The sequence below is a fragment of the Dendrobates tinctorius genome, unplaced genomic scaffold, assembly GCF_039654945.1.
Source record: "Dendrobates tinctorius isolate UK_male_01 unplaced genomic scaffold, ASM3965494v1 ptg000383l, whole genome shotgun sequence".
Lineage (NCBI taxonomy): Eukaryota > Metazoa > Chordata > Amphibia > Anura > Dendrobatidae > Dendrobates > Dendrobates tinctorius.
Window position 1 is genome coordinate 1,574,586 of NW_027362049.1, and position 19,722 is coordinate 1,594,307.

The window sequence follows — 19,722 nt, forward strand, 5'->3', positions numbered from 1 at the left end:
TTTTCTGGGATCCCCCGTAAACTAGTAAAGGCAAACAGCTGTGAGCTGTTATTAATAGCCTGGGAACCTTTTGGTATATTGTCTCCTTTCTCAGGTAACATCAGCCCTCAGCGGTGGCCTTTCTCTCTGCTGGTTATCAAAATTATGCGGGAGCCCACGCCAATTTTTGTTACGGCTTTTCCCATGCGCCGGTACGTGTAACACTGATGACACACGGATGTGTACCTGCATTAAAGGAAGACAGCTGACTTATGAGGGGTATGGTCCATCATAATGCATAAGGGGTTAGAGGGAAGCTGTTAGCATGTTTCTACATATGGAAGCAGTGGTGTTGCTGTATAGGTTTTTGAAAGAAACAGTCCAAGTGCATTGACACCCCCCAGTGCACTTCCAACCTGATTTGCATATGGCTTCTATGCTATATTTCTCATGACTGACACATGAGATATCTATTGGGGGAGAAGTGCTGCAAAATCATGAAGGCATGACTCTATATGAGAGTCCATCTGCAGCAGATGTCAGCTGTAACATACTCTTTTGCAATGCCAGGGATTGCAGCTAAACACCTCACATGCTTTGATTATGGACTGGTTTCCGTCTTAGTCTGGCATGTAATGGAGACTCCTTGTGAATGTAAGGTCACATTCATACAAGTGGATTAAAAATTGTCTGATTTTCATCCAGATTTTTCATCCATATAGTGTTCATTATTTCAGTCTTTCACATCCACAATAAAAAAAATAGTAATAAAAAAATGCAGTTTCCTATGCAATGGATCTGTTAAAAACAGGTGGTGTACATATGGCATCCATTTTTTTGTATTAGTTCTATGTGAATGTCTCATCCTAAAAGAACAAACTATTGTGCTGTAGATTCTTCACATAGACATTAGGTCATGGTGAAAAGTTACACATATGAACTATCCCATTCATTTCCACTGGCCTCTCACATGCACCAAAATACGCTCATCGGGATGAGGCCTGAATGAGGTCCCCTGGTCCTAGGCTAAAACAAATGTAAAAAAATAGCGCGGAGACACTATTAACAAGAAGGATAAGGGCTCATACTCATCTGCGAGGAAAACGGACAAGTGCAATTGGATAAAATCGGATTGCACTTGGACCAATGTTAAGCTATGAGTCCCTGCTCATCTGCGATTGTCCTCGTATCTTGGACAAGACTCGCCAATGCAAGTCAATGGGTATGATAAAACAAATTGCATGGCACTCGGACCTTGCAACTGCCGTCCGATTTTTACACACCCATGTCGTTGAAAACTCGACATATCAGCAACTGCATGCAGTAAAATCACAGCGTGACCGGACAGAATAGAATAGATAGGATATATACACATAGAATAGATAAAGATATCAGACACATACAGTATATAAGTAGTACAGTACTTGTGCAGCTAACTGTACATGCATTTAATTACTGAATAAAGAGGGGGCCTGCTGGTGTAAACTGTAAAGCGCTGCGGAATATGTTGGCGCTATATAAAGATTATTATTATTTATTATTAACTGAATGTGGTTCCTCAGATTCACATTCACTTGAAATGCATTTCACCATCGCAATAGGTCCCCGTCCTAACACAGTGCGGCGGCTGAGGTGTGTGCGCCGCACCCGTTGCAGGCGGCGCATGACAGTGATATCGCCAGAGTATGACGTCACTGTCACGCGGCGCCTGAGATGAACGCGCAACATGTTAGTCGCCTTCCTCTGCTAGGTCAGCGGCCATTTTAACATGAACGTGCCTGAACTAAAAAGAGCAAATAAAGGCCATGGAGCCTCATTTAAGAGTCTCAAACACGGGACTAGCCAGATCTTCCTCCAGGGAACTAAAAAGAGGACACTGCTCGGCGCCAGGAGCACAGGCAAGTAAGAGAGATTTTTTTCTTTTACTTCTGTCTCTGTGGATACGACATGATGCTGGGAGCAAGCGAAAGGACGTAGGGGGCACAGCCAGGGCCAAGGGACATAAGACCCCTAGGTCACTTGGCCCTGGCTGTGCTCCCTAGGCTCCTGGCTGTGCCTCTTTGATCCCTGGTTATGACCCCACAGGGGTGCGATGACATGGAAAGAAGGCTGACTAGCCAGGGGTAACGAATGCCCCGTCGACTAGTCAAAACCCTCATTAGCATAACAAATGGGGACAATATAAATGCTTTTTTTCAATACCTCGTTTTTACAGAAAATGTTATACAGGACAGGTTAGGCAGGGCATTTACTCATAAACAAGTGAATGCTGCTGGGTCGGAGGTCACGTGGGACCTGACAGGTTCTTTTTAATTACTGTACAGGGGCCAGAATGAGGAACATACATTTAGTTTATGGTGACAAGTGGGGGACATTATTACTGCTGTAATATAATTTACTTTTTGGGAGACTGTTTGCCATGTGGGGAAACAAAAGGGAGGCCCTGTTACTATGCAGGGCGGCACTATGTTGCTTTCTTTCTTCATCTGGCATAGTAGAGAAGTCGGGAAATAAGTGGAGGATGTGATTTAGAAGTAATCAGCTATAAATGACTGTAATTTCCTGCAGAGAAAAGTCCTAGCAGGAAGAAGTGATGGAAGTCTGTGCCAGATGAAGAAGAAAAGTGAAGAAGAAAGACTTCACATAGAAAATCAGTGGTGAGTCAGTGTATCACATGTACACGCACACTATATACAGAGATCCTGTGTATAATGTCACTGGTGATTCTTGTATTACCAGTACACTGACAATATATGCTGAGCTCCTGTGTATAATGACACTTATGGTAATATTAGTATTATGGTTTTTATTTATGATCAGTATTGTAGTATTCAGTCACTATGTGGTGGTAACATGTGGTCTGATCACAGTGTAGATGTAGAGGTATTTTTTCCTTGTATGTATTATTCGGTCACTATGTGGTGGTAATATGTGGTCTGGTCACCTTGTGGCAGTATTTGACTTCAGTATGTTGTATTATTCGGTCACTGTGTGGTGGTAATCAGGGCTGTGGAGTCGGAGTCGGTGCTCATTTTGGTGGAGTCGGAGTTGGAGTCGGTGTAAAATGGACTGACTCCGACTCCTAAAATATATAATAAATTGGGTACAGTAGTTCATTGCAGAATGTGCTGAATATTTTTTCATAGGAATTTGGGAAAGTTATGAAATGTCCTATAAATGGCTGTTCTATTCCTGGTCTAAGGTTACATTCACACACAGCGTTTTTCCTGCGTTTTTTGAGGATATGTTTTTCAGTTGCAAAAGCAGATCAACTTTTTAAAAAACAGCATCACCTGAAAGGTTTTTGAGCTCATAGATAATGTTTTCAATATCAAAAGCAGATTAGAAATCTGCTCTATCTATATATCCATTTATCCATATCTGTCTATCCATATCTTATCTGTACCAAAAAGAATGAAAGCCGGATAGCACACAGACTAACACTCCTTTTTTTTAGCACCAGTCAGGTACACCTCATAGCTGCCCAAAAGGACGCCCCGGACAGGCATTGCTCGTCTTCAGTAACATCAACATCAACTGATAGTTGGAATAAATAGACTGCATTCATCACCACATCTTCTTAAGGTGCAGGCTTTATTTTCAAGTGTAGGGGTGTGAAGTATGAGGTTCTACAGCAGCTGAGGTGTGCAGTATGAAATTCTGCAAAACAGTATGAGGTTCTGCCCCCCCCCCAGGTTTGATCCTGGCTACGCCCATAGTGTGAATGTAGCCTGAGGCTCTAGGCTTTATCTTAGCCGAGATAAGTCATAGTGTGTGTGTATGTGTATGTGTGTGTGCATGTGTATATATATATATATATATATATATACACACACACATACAGTATATATATATACAGTACAGACCAAAAGTTTGGACACGCCTTCTCAATCAAAGAGTTTTCTTTATTTTCATGACTATGAATATTGTAGATTCACTCTGAAGGCATCAAAACTATGAATTAACACATGTGGAATTATATAATTAACAAAAAAGTGTGAAACAACTGAAAATACTGTATGTCTTATCTTCTAGGTTCTTCAAAGTAGCCACCTTTTGCTTTGATTTCTGCTTTGCACACTCTTGGCATTCTCTTGATGAGCTTCAAGAGGTAGTCACCGGAAATGGTTTTCACTTCACAGGTGTGCCCTGTCAGGTTTAATAAGTGGGATTTCTTGCCTTATAAATGGGGTTGGGACCATCAGTTGTGTTGTGCAGAAGTCTGGTGGATACACAGCTGATAGTCCTACTGAATAGACTGTTAGAATTTGTATTATGGCAAGAAAAAAGCAGCTGAGTAAAGAAAAACGAGTGGCCATCATTACTTTAAGAAATGAAGGTTAGTCAGTCCAAAAAATTGGGAAAACTTTGAAAGTGTCGCCAAGTGCAGTGGCAAAAACCATCAAGCGCTACAAAGAAACTGGCTCACATGAGGACCGCCCCAGGAAAGGAAGACCAAGAGTCACATCTGCTGCAGAGGATAAGTTCATCCGAGTCACCAGCCTCAGAAATCGCAGGTTAACAGCAGCTCAGATTGGAGACCAGGTCAATACCACACAGAGTTCTAGCAGCAGATACATCTCTACAACAACTGTTAAGAGGAGACTTTGTGCAGCAGGGCTTCATGGTAAAATAGCTGCTAGGAAACCACTGCTAAGGACATGCAACAAGCAGAAGAGACTTGTTTGGGCTAGAGAACACAAGGAATGGACATTAGACCAGTGGAAATCTGTGCTTTGGTCTGATGAGTCCAAATTTGAGATCTTTGGTTCCAACCACCATGTCTTTGTGCGACGCAGAAAAGGTGAACAGATGGACTCTACATGCCTGGTTCCCACCGTGAAGCATGGAGGAGGAGGCGAGATGGTGTGGGGGTGCTTTGCTGGTGACACTGTTGGGGATTTATTCAAAATTGAAGGCATACTGAACCAGGTTGGCTACCACAGCATTTTGCAGCGGCATGCTATTCCATCCAGTTTGCGTTTAGTTGGACCATCATTTATTTCTCAACAGGACAATGACCCCAAACACACCTCCAGGCTGTGTAAGGGCTATTTGACCAAGAAGGAGAGTGATAGGGTGCTACGCCAGATGACCTGGCCTCCACAGACACCAGACCTGAACCCAATCGAGATGGTTTGGGGTGAGCTGGACCGCAGAGTGAAGGCAAAAAGGCCAACAAGTGCTAAGCATCTCTGGGAACTCCTTCAAAACTGTTGGAAGACCATTTCCGGTGACTACCTCTTGAAGCTCATCAAGAGAATGCCAAGAGTGTGCAAAGCAGAAATCAAAGCAAAAGGTGGCTACTTTGAAGAACCTAGAATATAAGACATACAGTATTTTCAGTTGTTTCACACTTTTTGTTAATTATATAATTCCACATGTGTTAATTCATAGTTTTGATGCCTTCAGAGTGAATCTACAATTTTCATAGTCATGCAAATAAAGAAAACTCTTTGAATGAGGTGTGTCCAAACTTCTGGTCTGTACCGTATGTATGTAATCGATATTATACAGTGTATTACCTATTTACAATTTATTACAGTTTTTTGCGTTCTAAAGTTGTATTCCAATAAATAGATATTATGTTCTATCTAAATATCTTGATTATTGGATCATAAAAATGAATAAATGTCTGATGATCACATTGTACTACAATCAATTTTTCACTTAAATATAAGCAATATATGTGGGAGTCGGAGTCGTGGAGTCAGTGTAAGGGAAATTGAGAAGTCGGAGTCGCAGGTTTGGCTTACCGACTCCACAGCTCTGGTGGTAATATGTAGTCTGGTCACGGTGTAGCAGTATTTATCCCTTGTATGTGGTGTTGGGTCACTATATGATGGTAATATGTGGTCTGGTCACGGTATGGCAGTATTTGTCCCTTGTATGTGGTGTTTTTTTGTCACTATGTGGTAGAATATGTAGTGCACTAATTGTGTGGCAGTATTTCTCCCTCTTATGTGGTATTATTATAAGAAAGCCCATTAAAGTGAGCTACCGTAATTATATAGCCCAGTTATGGGGACGCACAGTAGCTGTGCAAGAGCCGCCTGTGCTTTACAGCCGATGCTCCACTATAATGGGGATAACGGATAAGTTATTTGCATATAGCTGTAGGGTGGGCCCCTAGAGTCCATTCCCTGGTGGGCCCCAGACACCCCAGTCCGACCCTATGTGTGTACAGTATATTATATTTTATCTTGCATAATATACACCATAAAAAAAGAAAATTAGAAAAACACAGCCAGAATAGGTGATATTCCCCATCTTGCCTTAACCCCTTACCTACAATTGACGTAATATTCCGTCCATGTGACCCTGGACCTAATTACCATGGACGGAATATTACGTCACTGCGATCAGCGGCGCCCACGTGGTGAGCGCCGCTGATCGCGGCCGAGTGTCAGCTAATTATCATAGCTGACACCCGGCACAATGTGTCAGGGGCGTTCACGGACCGCCCCCGACACGTTAACCCCTTGTACACCGCGATTAAACACGATCGCGGTGTACCGGGGGTTAAAGGGAAGCATCAGCAGGGAGGGGGCTCCCTCCTTGCTTCCCTGAGCCCCCCACGGCAGCGCAATGTGCAGTGCTGCTGCGGGGGGCTCCTTTCCTGCAGGTCCCCGGATCCAATATGGCGACAGGGACCTCCGGGGGCCTGCAGGAAGCTGGCTTCCTCAGTGCCTGCAGAGCGCAGGCATGAGGAAGCCTGTGCAGTGCCTGTGACAGATCGCTGATCTGTCACAGTGATCTGTGATGTGACAGATCAGCGATCTGTCACAGGACAATTATGTCCCCCCTGGGACATTGTAATAAAGTAAAAAAAAAAAAAAAAAAAGTGTAAAAATAATTTTAAAAAAATCGCTAAATAAATAAAAAAAAAAAATATTCCCCAATAAATTCATTTTTTGGAAATAAAAAAAAACAAACAATAAAAGTACATATATTTGGTATCGCCGCGTCCGTAACGACCCGCCCTATAAAACTGTCCTGATAGTTAACCCCTTAAGCGAACCCCTTAAAAAATAAAAATAAAAAACGAAGCAAAAAATAATGATTTATTATCATACTGCCGAACAAAAAGTGCAATAACGCGCGATCAAAAAGACGCATATAAATATCCATGATACCGCTGAAAACGTCATCTTGTCCCGCAAAAAACGAGCCGCCAAACAGCATCATCAGCGAAAAAATAAAAAAGTTATAGCTCGCAGAATAAAGTGATGCAAAAATAATTATTTTTTATATAAAATTGTTTTCATTGCATAAAAGCGCCAAAATATAAAAAAAGACCTAAATGAGGTATCGCTGTAACCGTACTGACCCGAAGAATAAAACCGCCTTATAAATTTTACCGCACCCGGAACGGCGTAAATGCACCACCCAAAAGAAATTCATGAAATGCTGTTTTTTGTAAATTCTGCGTCCCAAAAAACGAAATAAAAAGCGATCAAAAAATGTCACATGTCCGAACATGATACCAATAAAAGCGTCAACTCGTCCCACAAAAAATAAGACCTCACATAACTCGGTGGGTCAAAATATAGAAAAATTATAGCTCTCAATATGTGGTGATGCAAAAACTATTTTACGTCTTTTAGCGTGCGACAGCCGCCAAATATAAATACCGCCATAAATAGTAAATCAAACCCCCCGTTATCACCCCCTTAGTTAGGGAAAAATAATAAAATTAAAAAAATGTATTTATTTCCATTTTCCCATTAGGGTTAGGGCTAGGGTTAGGGCTAAGGTTAGGGCTAGGGTTGGAGTTAGAATTTGGGGTTTCCACTATTTGCGCACATCAGGTGCTCTCCAAACGCAACATGGCGTCTGATCTCAATTCCAGCCAATTCTGCGTTGAAAAAGTCAAATGGTGCTCCTTCCCTTCCAAGCTCTGCCATGCAGACAAACAGTGTTTTACCCCCTCATATGGGGTATCAGCCTACTCAGGACAATTTGCAAAACAACTTTTGGGGTCCTATTTCTCCTGTTGCCCTTAGGAAAATAAAAATTTGGGGGCAAAAATATCATTTTTGTGGAAAAAAAATATTTTTTTATTTTCACGCCTGGGCGTTATAAACTTCTGTGAAGCACTTGGCGCTTCAAAGTTCTCACCACACATCTAGATAAGTTCCTTGGGGGGTCTAGTTTCCAAAATGGTGTCATTTGTGGGGGGTTTCCACTGTTTTGGCACATCAGGGGTTTTCCAATCGCGACATGGTGTCCGATCTGAATTCCAGCCAAAAAAGTCAAATGGCGCTGCTCCCCTTCCGAGCTCTGTCATTTGCCCAAATAGTGGTTTACCCCCACATGTGGGGTATCAGCATACTCAGGACAAATTGCACAATAACTTTTAGGGTCCTGTTACCCTTGGGAAAATAAAAATTGGGGGTGAAAAGATCATTTTGTGTAAAAAAATATGATTTTTTAATTGTACTGCTGTACGTTATAAACTTCTGTGAAGCCCTTGTGGGTTCAAAGTTCTCACCACCTATCTAGATAAGTTCCTTGGGGGGTCTAGTTGCAAAAATGGGGTCACTTGTGGGGGGTTTCCACTGTTTAGGTACATCAGGGGCTCTCCAAACGCGACATGGCGTCCGATCTGAATTCCAGCCAATTTTGCATTGTAAAAGTCAAACGGCGCTCCTTCCATTCTGAGCTCTGCCATGCGCCCAAACAGTGGTTCCCCCCCCACATATCAGGTATCAGCGTACTCAGGACAAATTGCACAATAATTTTTGCAGTCCAATTTCTCCTGTTACACTTGGTAAAATAAAAAAAATTGAACCTGAAGTAATTTTTTTTGTGAAAAAAAGTTAAATGTTAATTTTTTTTTTTAAATATTCAAAAAATTCCTGTGACGCACCTGAAGGGTTAATAAACTTCTTGAATGTGGTTTTGAGCACCTTGAGGGGTGCAGTTTTTAGAATGGTGTCACTTTTGGGTATTTTCTATCATATAGACCCCTCAAAGTGGCTTCAAATGTGATGTGGTCCGTAAAAATAAAATGGTGTTGTAAAAATGAGAAATCGCTGGTCAATATTTAACCCTTATAACTTCCTAACAAAAAAAAAATTTTGGTTCCAAAATTGTGCTGATGTAAAGTAAACGTGGGAAATGTTAGTTATTAAGTATTTTGTGTGCCGTATCTCTGTGATTTAAGGGCATAAAAATTCAAAGTTGGAAAATTGCGAAATGTTCAAAATTTTCGCCAAATTTCCGTTTTTTTCACAAATAAACGCAAGTTATATGAATGAGAATTTTACCACTAACATGAAGTACAATATGTCACGAGAAAACAGAATCACCGGGATCCATGGAAGCGTTCCAGAGTTATTACCTCATAAAGGGACAGTTGGGAAAATTGTAAAAATTGGCCTGGTCATGAACGTGCAAACCACCCCTGGGGTTAAGGGGTTAAAATATATAAAAGTGCAAAATCTGTAATTATTGTAAAAATTGCTGCATTATATGTACCCCACGATAATTCTATAAAAACCTCATTCTACAAGTCCAAAACCCTCATAGGGCTTCCGGAGTGACGTGATGAAAACCAGTGTACACTATTATTCGGCATGAGGCATGGTCGGTGATGAGGAGCATGGTCGGTGATGAGGAGCATGCGCTGTGTGTGCCCGCTCTCCATGACGACTGTAATGACACTCAGTGCCACTAGATGGCACTCCTTAGCAGTCACTTCCCGCTTCCTCCCCGCGGCTCACCATGGACAGTAGCTGCCGCTTTCTGCTTCCATATATCGCGCAGCCGCGGTCTCGGACACACAAGCTGTCAGTCAGCAGCACAATCTCCGCCCACAGGTGTCAGGCCCTCCTCCCAAATGGGATTTTAAACACGTGGTTCCCGAGTGAGAGAATATGGTTGTCATGGGGAAGGTGGCTCCGCCTCCTTCATCATCAATAGCAGCGGTCGCCTAGGGGGAGGGGTTCCAGGCGGTGGAGTGACGTCACTTGTCGTGTGCTGCAGCTGCCGCAGGGACCGGTGTCAGGCGCTCGATCGGGTCAGGTAACGGACGCTGGCTGTGTGATGGCGAGGTGTCACACATGGAGGTTACTATGTATAGGCTGTCAGTGGGACCTGGGCACATGTAGGGGTGTCTGCTTAGATGCCAGTGGTGGGCATCACTGTGTGTGATGTCAGAAGGGTGGCACAGGGTGCTGCCAGCATCACTCCCTCCAGTTCTGTGCCACCCACAGTGTGTGCCCCCTGCCTGTGTGGTGACAGGGCAGGAGACCTGGTGTGTTGGATGCTGTGGCAGTGGGCACCCATGGGGGCTCATGTTCCAGCTGGCATGTATTCCCCTGACGTCATGTTGTCTTTTTACCTTAGTGACTGGTGAGATGGCAGCTCAGTTATAGGAACGGGTGCGTTCCTTTCGTCCTGGTGAAGATGGGTGCACTTACCAGCCGGCAGCACGCGGGAGTAGAAGAGGTGGATATGCCGTCTAACTCCGTCTACAGATACCCACCCAAGTCTGGTGAGTGGCAGAGGTGGCGAGGGATGATGCCAATGGTGGGCGATTGCTTCTCTCCCTCCCGGCTCTTTACATGGAGGAGGTGATGGATTGCTGAGGCCATATGTGTATTACTGTTCACAAGTGATGAGCGAACATGTGTTATCTGAGCATGCTCGAGTGTTATCTTCTCCGTGTTCAAGTCCCCGCGGCTGTCTGACAGGCACACACATGCGGAGATTGTCTAACAAAAAGGCAATGCCCTCCTGTGTTGCGACTGTCGAATAGCCGCGAGACTCGGACATATTATTCGAGCACACCAAAGACTCAGATAACACCTTATCCCAGTACGTTCATGCATCACTACTGTTCCTTAGCGCCATGGCAATCCTTCCCCCTCTGACGGTGAAGAGTGAAGACTGTGTGGTCGGAATCTATTTGTACACAGACCCCAGGATGCTTCTAAAATTGGGCTTACTGTACTAGAGAATGGAAGCCAGTGTCCTTCATATGCAGAGGCTAGTTTCACACTAGCGTTTTGAGGCGCAGCGGACGCTCGCCGTGAAGCTCCGCCTCCTCCGGTCAGCTGCGTGCGACCAGCGTACCCTATCTTTAGCATTGGGTGCGCAGGCCGTGCTCAGGTATGCTTTTGACGGTGCGCCGACCTGCGCCAATCGCATCGTGTTACTTTTAGGGATGGCATCTTATACCATCAGAGTACCTGTCTGGTGACCGACGCCACGTGAAGATGGTTAATTCTGGCCTGCTTCCTTACTGTCATCCCTATGGGGAATGGGCACACACAGGTATTAGTCACACCACCCTTTTAGGCTATTTCCCCTGTGCCAAATGTAGAAAAAACACTACAAGGAGGAAACTGGAGCAAAGGCGCTTGAAGGTTGAGGGGGCTACCTGTACAGAGGTGCTAAGAAAGTGTGAGCTTAATGGGGGCACCTGGAGCAGACAGTGGGGGGCACTAGAGAGACAACAGAAGCAGGACCTGAGTTACTAACCACTGGGCAGAAATACCAGTGGGGCAGCTTCCCCCCAAATGTACATGTTGGGTTTGAGTCTGCTGGCATAACAGCCCGGTCTCCGTAAAATAACCATTAATTTCTCGCTTATATTTGTGAGGTTTCGGGAAGCTTCTGCAGTACCCATGAGACTTGACAGTTCCTCTGAGGGTCTCCCAGAGCCTCCAGGATGTTTGAGCAGAGTTCTCTAATATAGATAATGTGATGCTTCATTCTCCTTATTCATTGCCAACACTTTATATCCCATTGTCCATATAATCTTGCAATGCCTCTTTTTGCCTTTTGGGGCGCTCTAGGGGAATGGGACACTTAGTGCGAGGTTTTCCTATAGATCACTGGGAGATCTATCAGAAGTCGATCACTCCATGTAAAGCAATTGCGATAAGTCGTGTGTTACACGTTCTGCACTTGTCTTACACAAGGTGATACATGCACTCTTTTATATTTAGCTCTAAAATCAAGTGGCAAAATCCTCCCTGGTCTCCTGAAACCCTTTTCCGGTTCCTTTGGTGTCCTGCATACATATTGCAGCACACCGTGTGCTCCTTGGATGCCAATACTGGTGTTTGGGTACGAGCACACAAAATTTTAGAAGTTTTAAAACTCCTCCCTTTTGACCATTTTAGGAAAAAAAAAATATGATGTGTTCTCCTAGCCTTCTAGTAATTGTTGTTTAGGACATGTCGGGCTTCTGGATACAGAGTGCTGTTTTCGGCAGCTTCTAATGATGGGATGGGCGCAGAAGCCGCCAGGGGACTGGATTGCCTGCTGCGTGCTCCTTCTTGTAAGACCGGTAGAACCAGGGTATTTTTAGACTGTGAATTCTTATCCTTTTTAATATTTAAAAACCCGGCGGCAGATTTTATGAATGTCGAGTCATATAAGGTGGCTTTGTGTTTTTTTTTTTTTTTTTTTTTTTTAATGTGCCTTATTGGGATATTTAAAAAAGCAAACAAACCTGAATTTTTTGCCTATTTTGCACATTACCATTTCGCTGTTTTATAGCCGATGTAAAAATGTCCTATAACAGCTACTGCATATTTTTTTTTTTTCTTGAAGAGTGTGCTTTTTATTTAATTTTTTACCTCCCACAAATGTTCACTTATGTAAGTTATATAATTGCTAGATCTATGGGGGTCCACTGTTGGCGTATGTTTAATTTTCAGGGGCTTCATCACAAGCTCTGCAACCACTTCCTCTCCTATCATAGGCCTCTAATAATATTGGCGTTTAGTATCCGTGGCTGCTTTCATTTCTCCCATAGACTTGCATGGTGTGCGCCATGTGCACCCTCGGCCACAGACCTGTACATCTCCTCCCATTAGCGCTGACCATAGAAGAGGGAATTGCCGCCCATCATTCCACATGGTAGTTGTAATATGAGTAGATGGAGTAATTGCTCTCTTTTTCCCATCTACTACAAGTCTGAATACCCGTAAGCTTTCTATTCAGATGTGTCAGCAGTAACTGTGTGTTAGAAAATGCTGTATGAGATGGTATTCTATGCCTTGGATGACTATGAATGAGTAGGGGGAAGTTATTTCGGGACACAATATGCCCTCTGATGAGTGGGTATTCTACAAATCTATGCCCTAGAACACCTCTCTTTTGAATGGGACTGCCAGGGTCCGTGGGAAAGTGTCTATTTATGGCCCAGCTTGGTGCATGTAGTAGTGTGGCATTATAAGATCAGACCGTGTTGTGGGGGCAGGTGGCGCTCAGCAGCCGGCGTGACTGCATTAACTTGCTGCATCAGCCCTGCAGAGCCTCATCCAGGGGCAGGAGTCTCCGCAGCACTGTTGTCACTTCATCAGTGTCTGCAGAGCAAGCAATGTCATTCTCTATTGTCACAGCACATGGACTTATTTCCGGATCAGGCTTATTTTTTATTTATTTATTTTGTTTCAGGGGCCTGATTCTCCTGATGTGGTGTATACAATGCGGTCATCCATGTATACTATAAAATGCAGCATTGTGCTCTTATTCCGTAGATGCTTTGCTTGCTAATATTAGCAGCAGGAGGAGATTGAGTACTTGTCAAGTGGCCGACCTCTGGAGAATGGAGTCTCGGGACACATTACTTGCTATAGGGGGCGGTTTTCTCATTCATTGCGCCTTAAAGCGACTAACTGGAAAAAAAAAACCCTATTAAAATATAACTTTTATTAAGTACAAAAATAACAATATAAAATTACACAGATGTCCCCTATTATAAAGCCTGGTAAAAAACGGGCTATTGTATTGCTGGAAAGAGAGATAAGGTATAGCAGTCAAACCAAATCTAACCAGCTGAATTTGCCAATCATGTGGTCCGAAAAACCTGAATCCTAGCAGTTAAAAACTGCACAATACTATTATAGCCCAAAAACCTCAAACCTTGTTCACATTATGCTTGTTAATTGCGCCTTAAAGCCCAGACTTTACCTGTGCGCTCGCTATTGTCCCCCACCCCCTCCAGGCTTCATCCTTCAGTGCACCTCCACCTCCGCTGTTAAATAATGCAGGTGATTCAGAAAGCCGTCTGCATGAATAATGTATCGCGCAGAGGAAGTTCTACCATTTTACGAGTGTTAAATAGTTTCGTGCCTCCGATTAACCCCTTGGTCGGACGGAAGTCGTTGACAGGGGCGGGCTGTCGTCGGTGGAGGTCACCATCGCCATGTTGTGTCTTAGGTCGCTCTCGGGTTTGGAATAAGTGGGTCATTCAGTGAGTTCTCTTTAATGTATTCTAGAGGTTAGCTGCCTGATAGGCCTTCCAATATGGATTATTCATTAGATTCCTGTCAGACCGTCACTTTCTTGAAAGACTGTTCTCCTTAATGACTTTCGGCCGCATATTCTTAATTGGAGCCCAATATTTCACATTTAGCTTTTTATAGTCTTCTAATTTTGTGAAGAGTCATTTCTCTGACTTTTATTCCCCTATGAAGTCATTTTCAGCGCCTCGGCTAGCGTACATTAGGTCCATCATGGCGACCTGCATATGTTTTGCTGGCATTAATATATCACCTACCACCCCTACTGTCTGACAAGGTCCATGTTGTTGTAATCCTTTCTTTAGAGAGCTAATTCTCCTAAAATGAAATGCCAGTAGTCATATGTCCTTGAGGTCTCCTTCTGTGCTAAGCTGCTGAAAGCTTTCTCTAGTTGTTTCCTATGGTATCTGCTTCTTTAGCGACCAATATGGCCACCATTACTGCCCCTGCAGGGGCTGTCGATCTGCCTAACCAGTTATGTCCTAGATAGCAAACCTCACCAATTATGCAATGAAATCCGTAAAATGATTTTAATCCAGTATTCTACAAAAATAGTCTCATGCTGCATTAGTTAGAAAATTACCTGATCCCAGAACAGATGGGCAACGTTAATAACTGTGTATGCATTAGTATCTTTTATACTATACTTTGCAGGAAAGCAGGAGGTAAGCTCCTGGATGGTAGATATGTGTTGGGAATGTGAGCTGTACCATACTGAAAGGGTTTAATGTGACTGGATTTTGGGGCCGAATATTTTTGAGTAGCTAAAAGAACTTGGGAAAAGTCGATCCTATGATCCACTCTGGAGTTTACAGGCCTATTAACAGCCGCTGGGTTAGCTCAGCAGTGTGGAGTGTGTTGAGACTAGAGAAAGGCAGAGCTGTTGGTTAGCCTGCTCTGCAAAGAGGTGTGCTGGTGCCAAATAGAGAGGTGTTTGTTTGGTGACCACATTTTATACAAATTTGAGCTGCTGCTGGGAATACAGAGATTGCTGAGTGTGCTACATTTGTTTAATTCTGTCTGAAGAAAAGGGCCTTGGGCGAGGGGCCGCACCTCGGAGTTGCTATCCATTAATACAATTAATATTGAAGGAACGTTTTTTTTTTTTGAAGCTGTAAAATTTATGATGGACAATAAACTACATGCTGTTTTGATCTAAAATCCTATGCTACGTGTATCTAAGTGGATACTCAAGAACGTTAATTCCTATAACAGAGATGGGTGTATAGCTCACATTGGTCCCAGCAATGTAATGTAGGCCCCAGATTAGGGTCTACACAAGCCCGGTAGTATATAAATGAAATGCATGATGTATGTAAAACATGAAGAGGTCTATCATTTCCATTACTCTGACACCTGGTCATGGTGATATTGTAATAATAGAATTTTACTGACATGTAGTTTGTGCTAAATAATACTTTTTTGTAATTGGATTTTGCACTGTTTTCTTTCTATGGTTTCTGTGTTGCACCATCGTTCCGCAGCCAGAAATAGAGTTATCTGAGTATCTGTCAGTGACCTCCGTTCTAACTATCCAATTGAGAGTTTGTAACTTTCTATGATGAGTCTTTTTCTTCTCAGTTGATGGACCACATCCAAGTTGAATGTGCTGGGGGAGATCAGGGACTGTAAAAGTCAAACAGTGCTAACATTTTATTGAAACCCAAGTGCAAAAAATGATTTTTAGTCCTCAATATATGCGTATAAGTAAAAAAAAAAAAAAAGTCCTTGAAGGTGGCCGACCCCTTTAAATTAAACCTGTTAGCGGTAGCGGATACATGCTATTTAATCCATGGGCAGCAGGTATCAGACCTTGGCAATATGGTCTTAGTCAGGTATGGTCGACTCTGATACACCGCAGCATTTGAGAGTAAAGCATACCTGGCTGAGATACAGCCGCTGCATGGTACCTGCCGGCCACGGACGGGGCTGCATGGTACCTGCCGGCCACGGACGGGGCTGCATGGTACCTGCCGGCCACGGACGGGGCTGCATGGTACCTGCCGGCCACGGACGGGGCTGCATGGTACCTGCCGGCCACGGACGGGGCTGCATGGTACCTGCCGGCCACGGACGGGGCTGCATGGTACCTGCCGTCAGGTTTTCTTTGACAGCTCTTAACGGTAGGATGTAGTCTATCCGATATGTGTTAGATAATGTGGCTGAATTACACCTATATGTCTGATTTGTATGTCCATCTTTATATATCCAGGGAGTTACTTTGCCAGTCATTTCATCATGGGTGGAGAGAAGTTTGATTCCAGCCACCCTGAAGGTTACCTTTTTGGTGAAAACAGTGACCTGAACTTTCTTGGAAGTCGCCCTGTCACGGTATGTGTAGAAATTGCTGCTGGATCTGTAATCTGAATGGTCCGTGTCCTTAATCCTAGTGAAAAGCTGTGTTCCTACAAGCTGTATGGATGAAACGCTCTGAAGATAAAACATGGTTATCTGCAGTGTTTTTCTCTATATTTAACATGGGTGCAAAATAGTTTTTCTAATTGCTTCCTATCATAAGCCAACAAAGCATCTGTCTGTTCACTACTCCAAATGCACTGCCCCCTCCATCTGTGCCAAGCTGTGTTGGGGGGCACACAGGGACACCCCCGCCTACTTTATGTAGGGCTGGATCGCAGTGCTTACACGTGTAGAGCTAATCCTGCACACATGCAATGTTAACTCTCCATGCTACTTGTCCAGGGCTGCTGTAGTTGTGACTTTCCTTTTTTTTTCTTTTCAGGATTGTGATTTAATTCATTACATAAAAGCATCGTATAGCATAGAAAATGACATAAAATATATATATTTCCTTATTTGTGTGAATAGGATCAAAATACAGTAGACTTGGTGCTTCTATAGACAATTATTTTTCCCCAGTAGTTAAACCTTATGATGCTACTTTCCTTAAAGCTCCTGCGGCCAATGCAAGAATCTGGGTACTACATGACGGATCCCCCCAGGAGCTATGGACTACATGCAGATTTAGCTGTGCACCAGGGGCAAGTAATCCCTATGCAAAATCTCGTGCAGATTATGTCTGGGCCATTTAGAAGCCATGGTTAATCTGGGAGGAGATCTACAACAGTAAGATACTTTAGGAGTTGTAGAAAAGCCCAACACTGGGCAAAAGCTGAACTTTCTGTTTCTTCCCAGACTGAAGGTTCCCTTACACATTATAGCAAAGTTGGCCAAACCAGGCTTGGAGATACTGAGCGCATAGGCAAGGGATGTTCAGGAGGAATAGTTTGCAGCCTAACCAGCATTATGCCGATATCAAGCAAAGAAGCTTACATTGTACTGATTAATGGGTCTGCACCAAAAGAGTTTATAATGAAAGAATCTGCTAACATAGCAAGTCTGTCAGCGCTTGTTACTTGCATGTATGATAAAATAATTAAGATTTTTTTTTTTAATTAATGCCATTTTCCAGGACGTCCCTCCTGACAGCACCAGGGAGGACGTCCCTCGCCTCCTTGCAGGGACAGGAAGAGCACACAAGAGGTTAAAAACAGTCTCCACCCCCATTCCCTCAGTGTTTTCTTCCTGTCCCTGCACGGAGGGACACACAAGAGGAGTCGGCTTACCGGAGGGGTCCAGGGGGATCGGGCGGCCCTGCCAATCCTTCCTCCTGCGAAGCGGCCCCGGCGCTGAAACTCTCCTAGGTGGGGGTCCCTCAGCCACAGAGACCAGGGGAGGACGAGCCCCCTGGGTAGAGCTGCGTCCTCCCGCAGCGGAGGCTCTCGGCTCCGACGCCGGCAGCAGCGCGGGGACCGGAAGTCGCGGGCAGAGAGGCTGCGACGCACTTCCGGTGACGTCAGAGCGCCGGAAATACAGGCTGCTGGTGGGTGCTCTGAAGGAGCAGAGTGCGGTATCAGCGGGACAGGCAGCACCCTCCTGTCCTGACCTCGCAGAGGCTCTCAACAGCGATGGAGAACCAGGGCAGAATCGACCCGGATGGTGTTAGTGTGCATAGCGCAGACCGACTGACACCCGGAAGGCCCAGATCAGAGGCTTACTGTCTCTCTCTTGCACTATGCAGGAAAAGGCACAACTGACAGCGCCCATTCCCACGACCAAGCAGGCGGAGAAAGACCCAGGGAAGCCCAATAAGTGTCCCGTATGCAGAGTTAAGCTCCCCAGCAAGCACAAGAAGTTGCTGTGTGACACTTGTACGGCCAAAGTAATGAAAGGCGAACAGCCGTCCCTCCTATCGGAGATGAGATCTCTGATTCGAGAGGAGGTCCAGGCTTCCATGGCCACCTTGTTCCAGCCACAGCCAGCCAGTCCAGGCCCCAGTGCTAAGCGAACCAGACAGTAGATGGAGCTTAGTTCGGAGGAAGGTTCCTACTCCTCGGAGTCGGATCAGGAAGAAGGCGAGCTGGGCACTAGCGAACCGGAGTATGGGAAAAGTTACCTCTTTTCCTCGGATGATACAGACAATCTGGTTCAGGCGGTCAGAGACACAATGCAGATTGAGGAGGTCCAGAAACCTCAGTCCAGGCAGGACATGATGTTCGGAGGCCTTAGGGAGCAGAGGAAAGTAGTATTTCCAGTGAACGACCATGTGCGAGCTATGGTCCTGGAGGAATGGGAGGAGGCAGAAAAACGTCTCGTGATATCCCGGGACTTTAAGAGACTGCTCCCCTTCGACCCCGAGGACATTAAAGAATGGGAGGTAGTTCCCAAGATTGATGTCCCTGTGGCAAAAGTAGTCAAGAAAACAACGATCCCTTTTGAGGACGCGTCTAGTCTGAGGGACCCCATGGATAGGAAGGCGGATAACCTACTAAGGCGGGCCTGGGAAACATCAGCAGCCTTAATTAAAACAAACGTAGCAGCTACTTCGGTAGCAAGGTCTATGTGTTTATGGTTGGGCCAGTTAGAGGAACATTTAACTAACAAAACCCCAAGGGAGGAAATTATAGATTCTCTTCCAATCATGAAGTCAGCCACAGCCTTCCTAGCCGATGCATCGGTGGAATCTGTTAGAATTGCCGCCCGGAATTGCTCTTTGTCAAATTCGGCACGCAGAGCCATCTGGTTAAAGACCTGGACGGGTGACGGAGCCTCTAAAAACAAGCTCTGTGCCCTTCCCTTCTCTGGGTTATGTCTTTGGCCCTGCATTGGATGATATACTAGAAAAAGCATCCGATGTAAAGAAAGGGTTCCCTGAGGAAAACAAGCCTAGGGACCAGCCCTTTCGTAGACCCGAGGGATATAGAAGGCAGCAGTACTATAGGTACCATGGGAGCTCTCAGAGGGGTCCCTACGGTAGCACCCACTCTAGAGCTGGAAGATCTAGAGCCCCCCCTTCTGGATCACGTACTAGATCTAGGAGAACATGACTATACCAACATAGGGGGTCGACTCAGAGAACTCAGTTCCCAGTGGTCTCGGATCACAAAAAATCAGTGGGTACTGAGGACAATAGCAGAGGGTTACCAAATAGAATTTTCGTCCATTTCTCCCCGCAGAA

At 44.5% G+C, this 19,722-nt stretch overlaps 1 protein-coding gene across 3 annotated transcripts in view; it reads left to right on the forward strand.

Annotated features, from left to right (window-relative positions):
• Window positions 1-9,872: 9,872 nt before the first annotated feature.
• Window positions 9,873-19,722, forward strand: part of RNF157 (ring finger protein 157) — a 63,677-nt gene continuing 53,827 nt past the window's right edge. For 2 of the 3 annotated variants that reach the window (XM_073563181.1, XM_073563183.1), the window contains exons 1-3: window positions 9,873-10,008; window positions 10,333-10,480; window positions 16,459-16,577. In XM_073563181.1, coding sequence (XP_073419282.1) covers window positions 10,393-10,480; window positions 16,459-16,577 — 207 coding nt within the window. In that variant the 5' untranslated portion in view covers window positions 9,873-10,008; window positions 10,333-10,392. Of the gene's footprint in view, window positions 10,053-10,332; window positions 10,481-16,458; window positions 16,578-19,722 lie in introns of all 3 variants that reach the window. The other variant, XM_073563182.1, reaches the window with a different exon arrangement.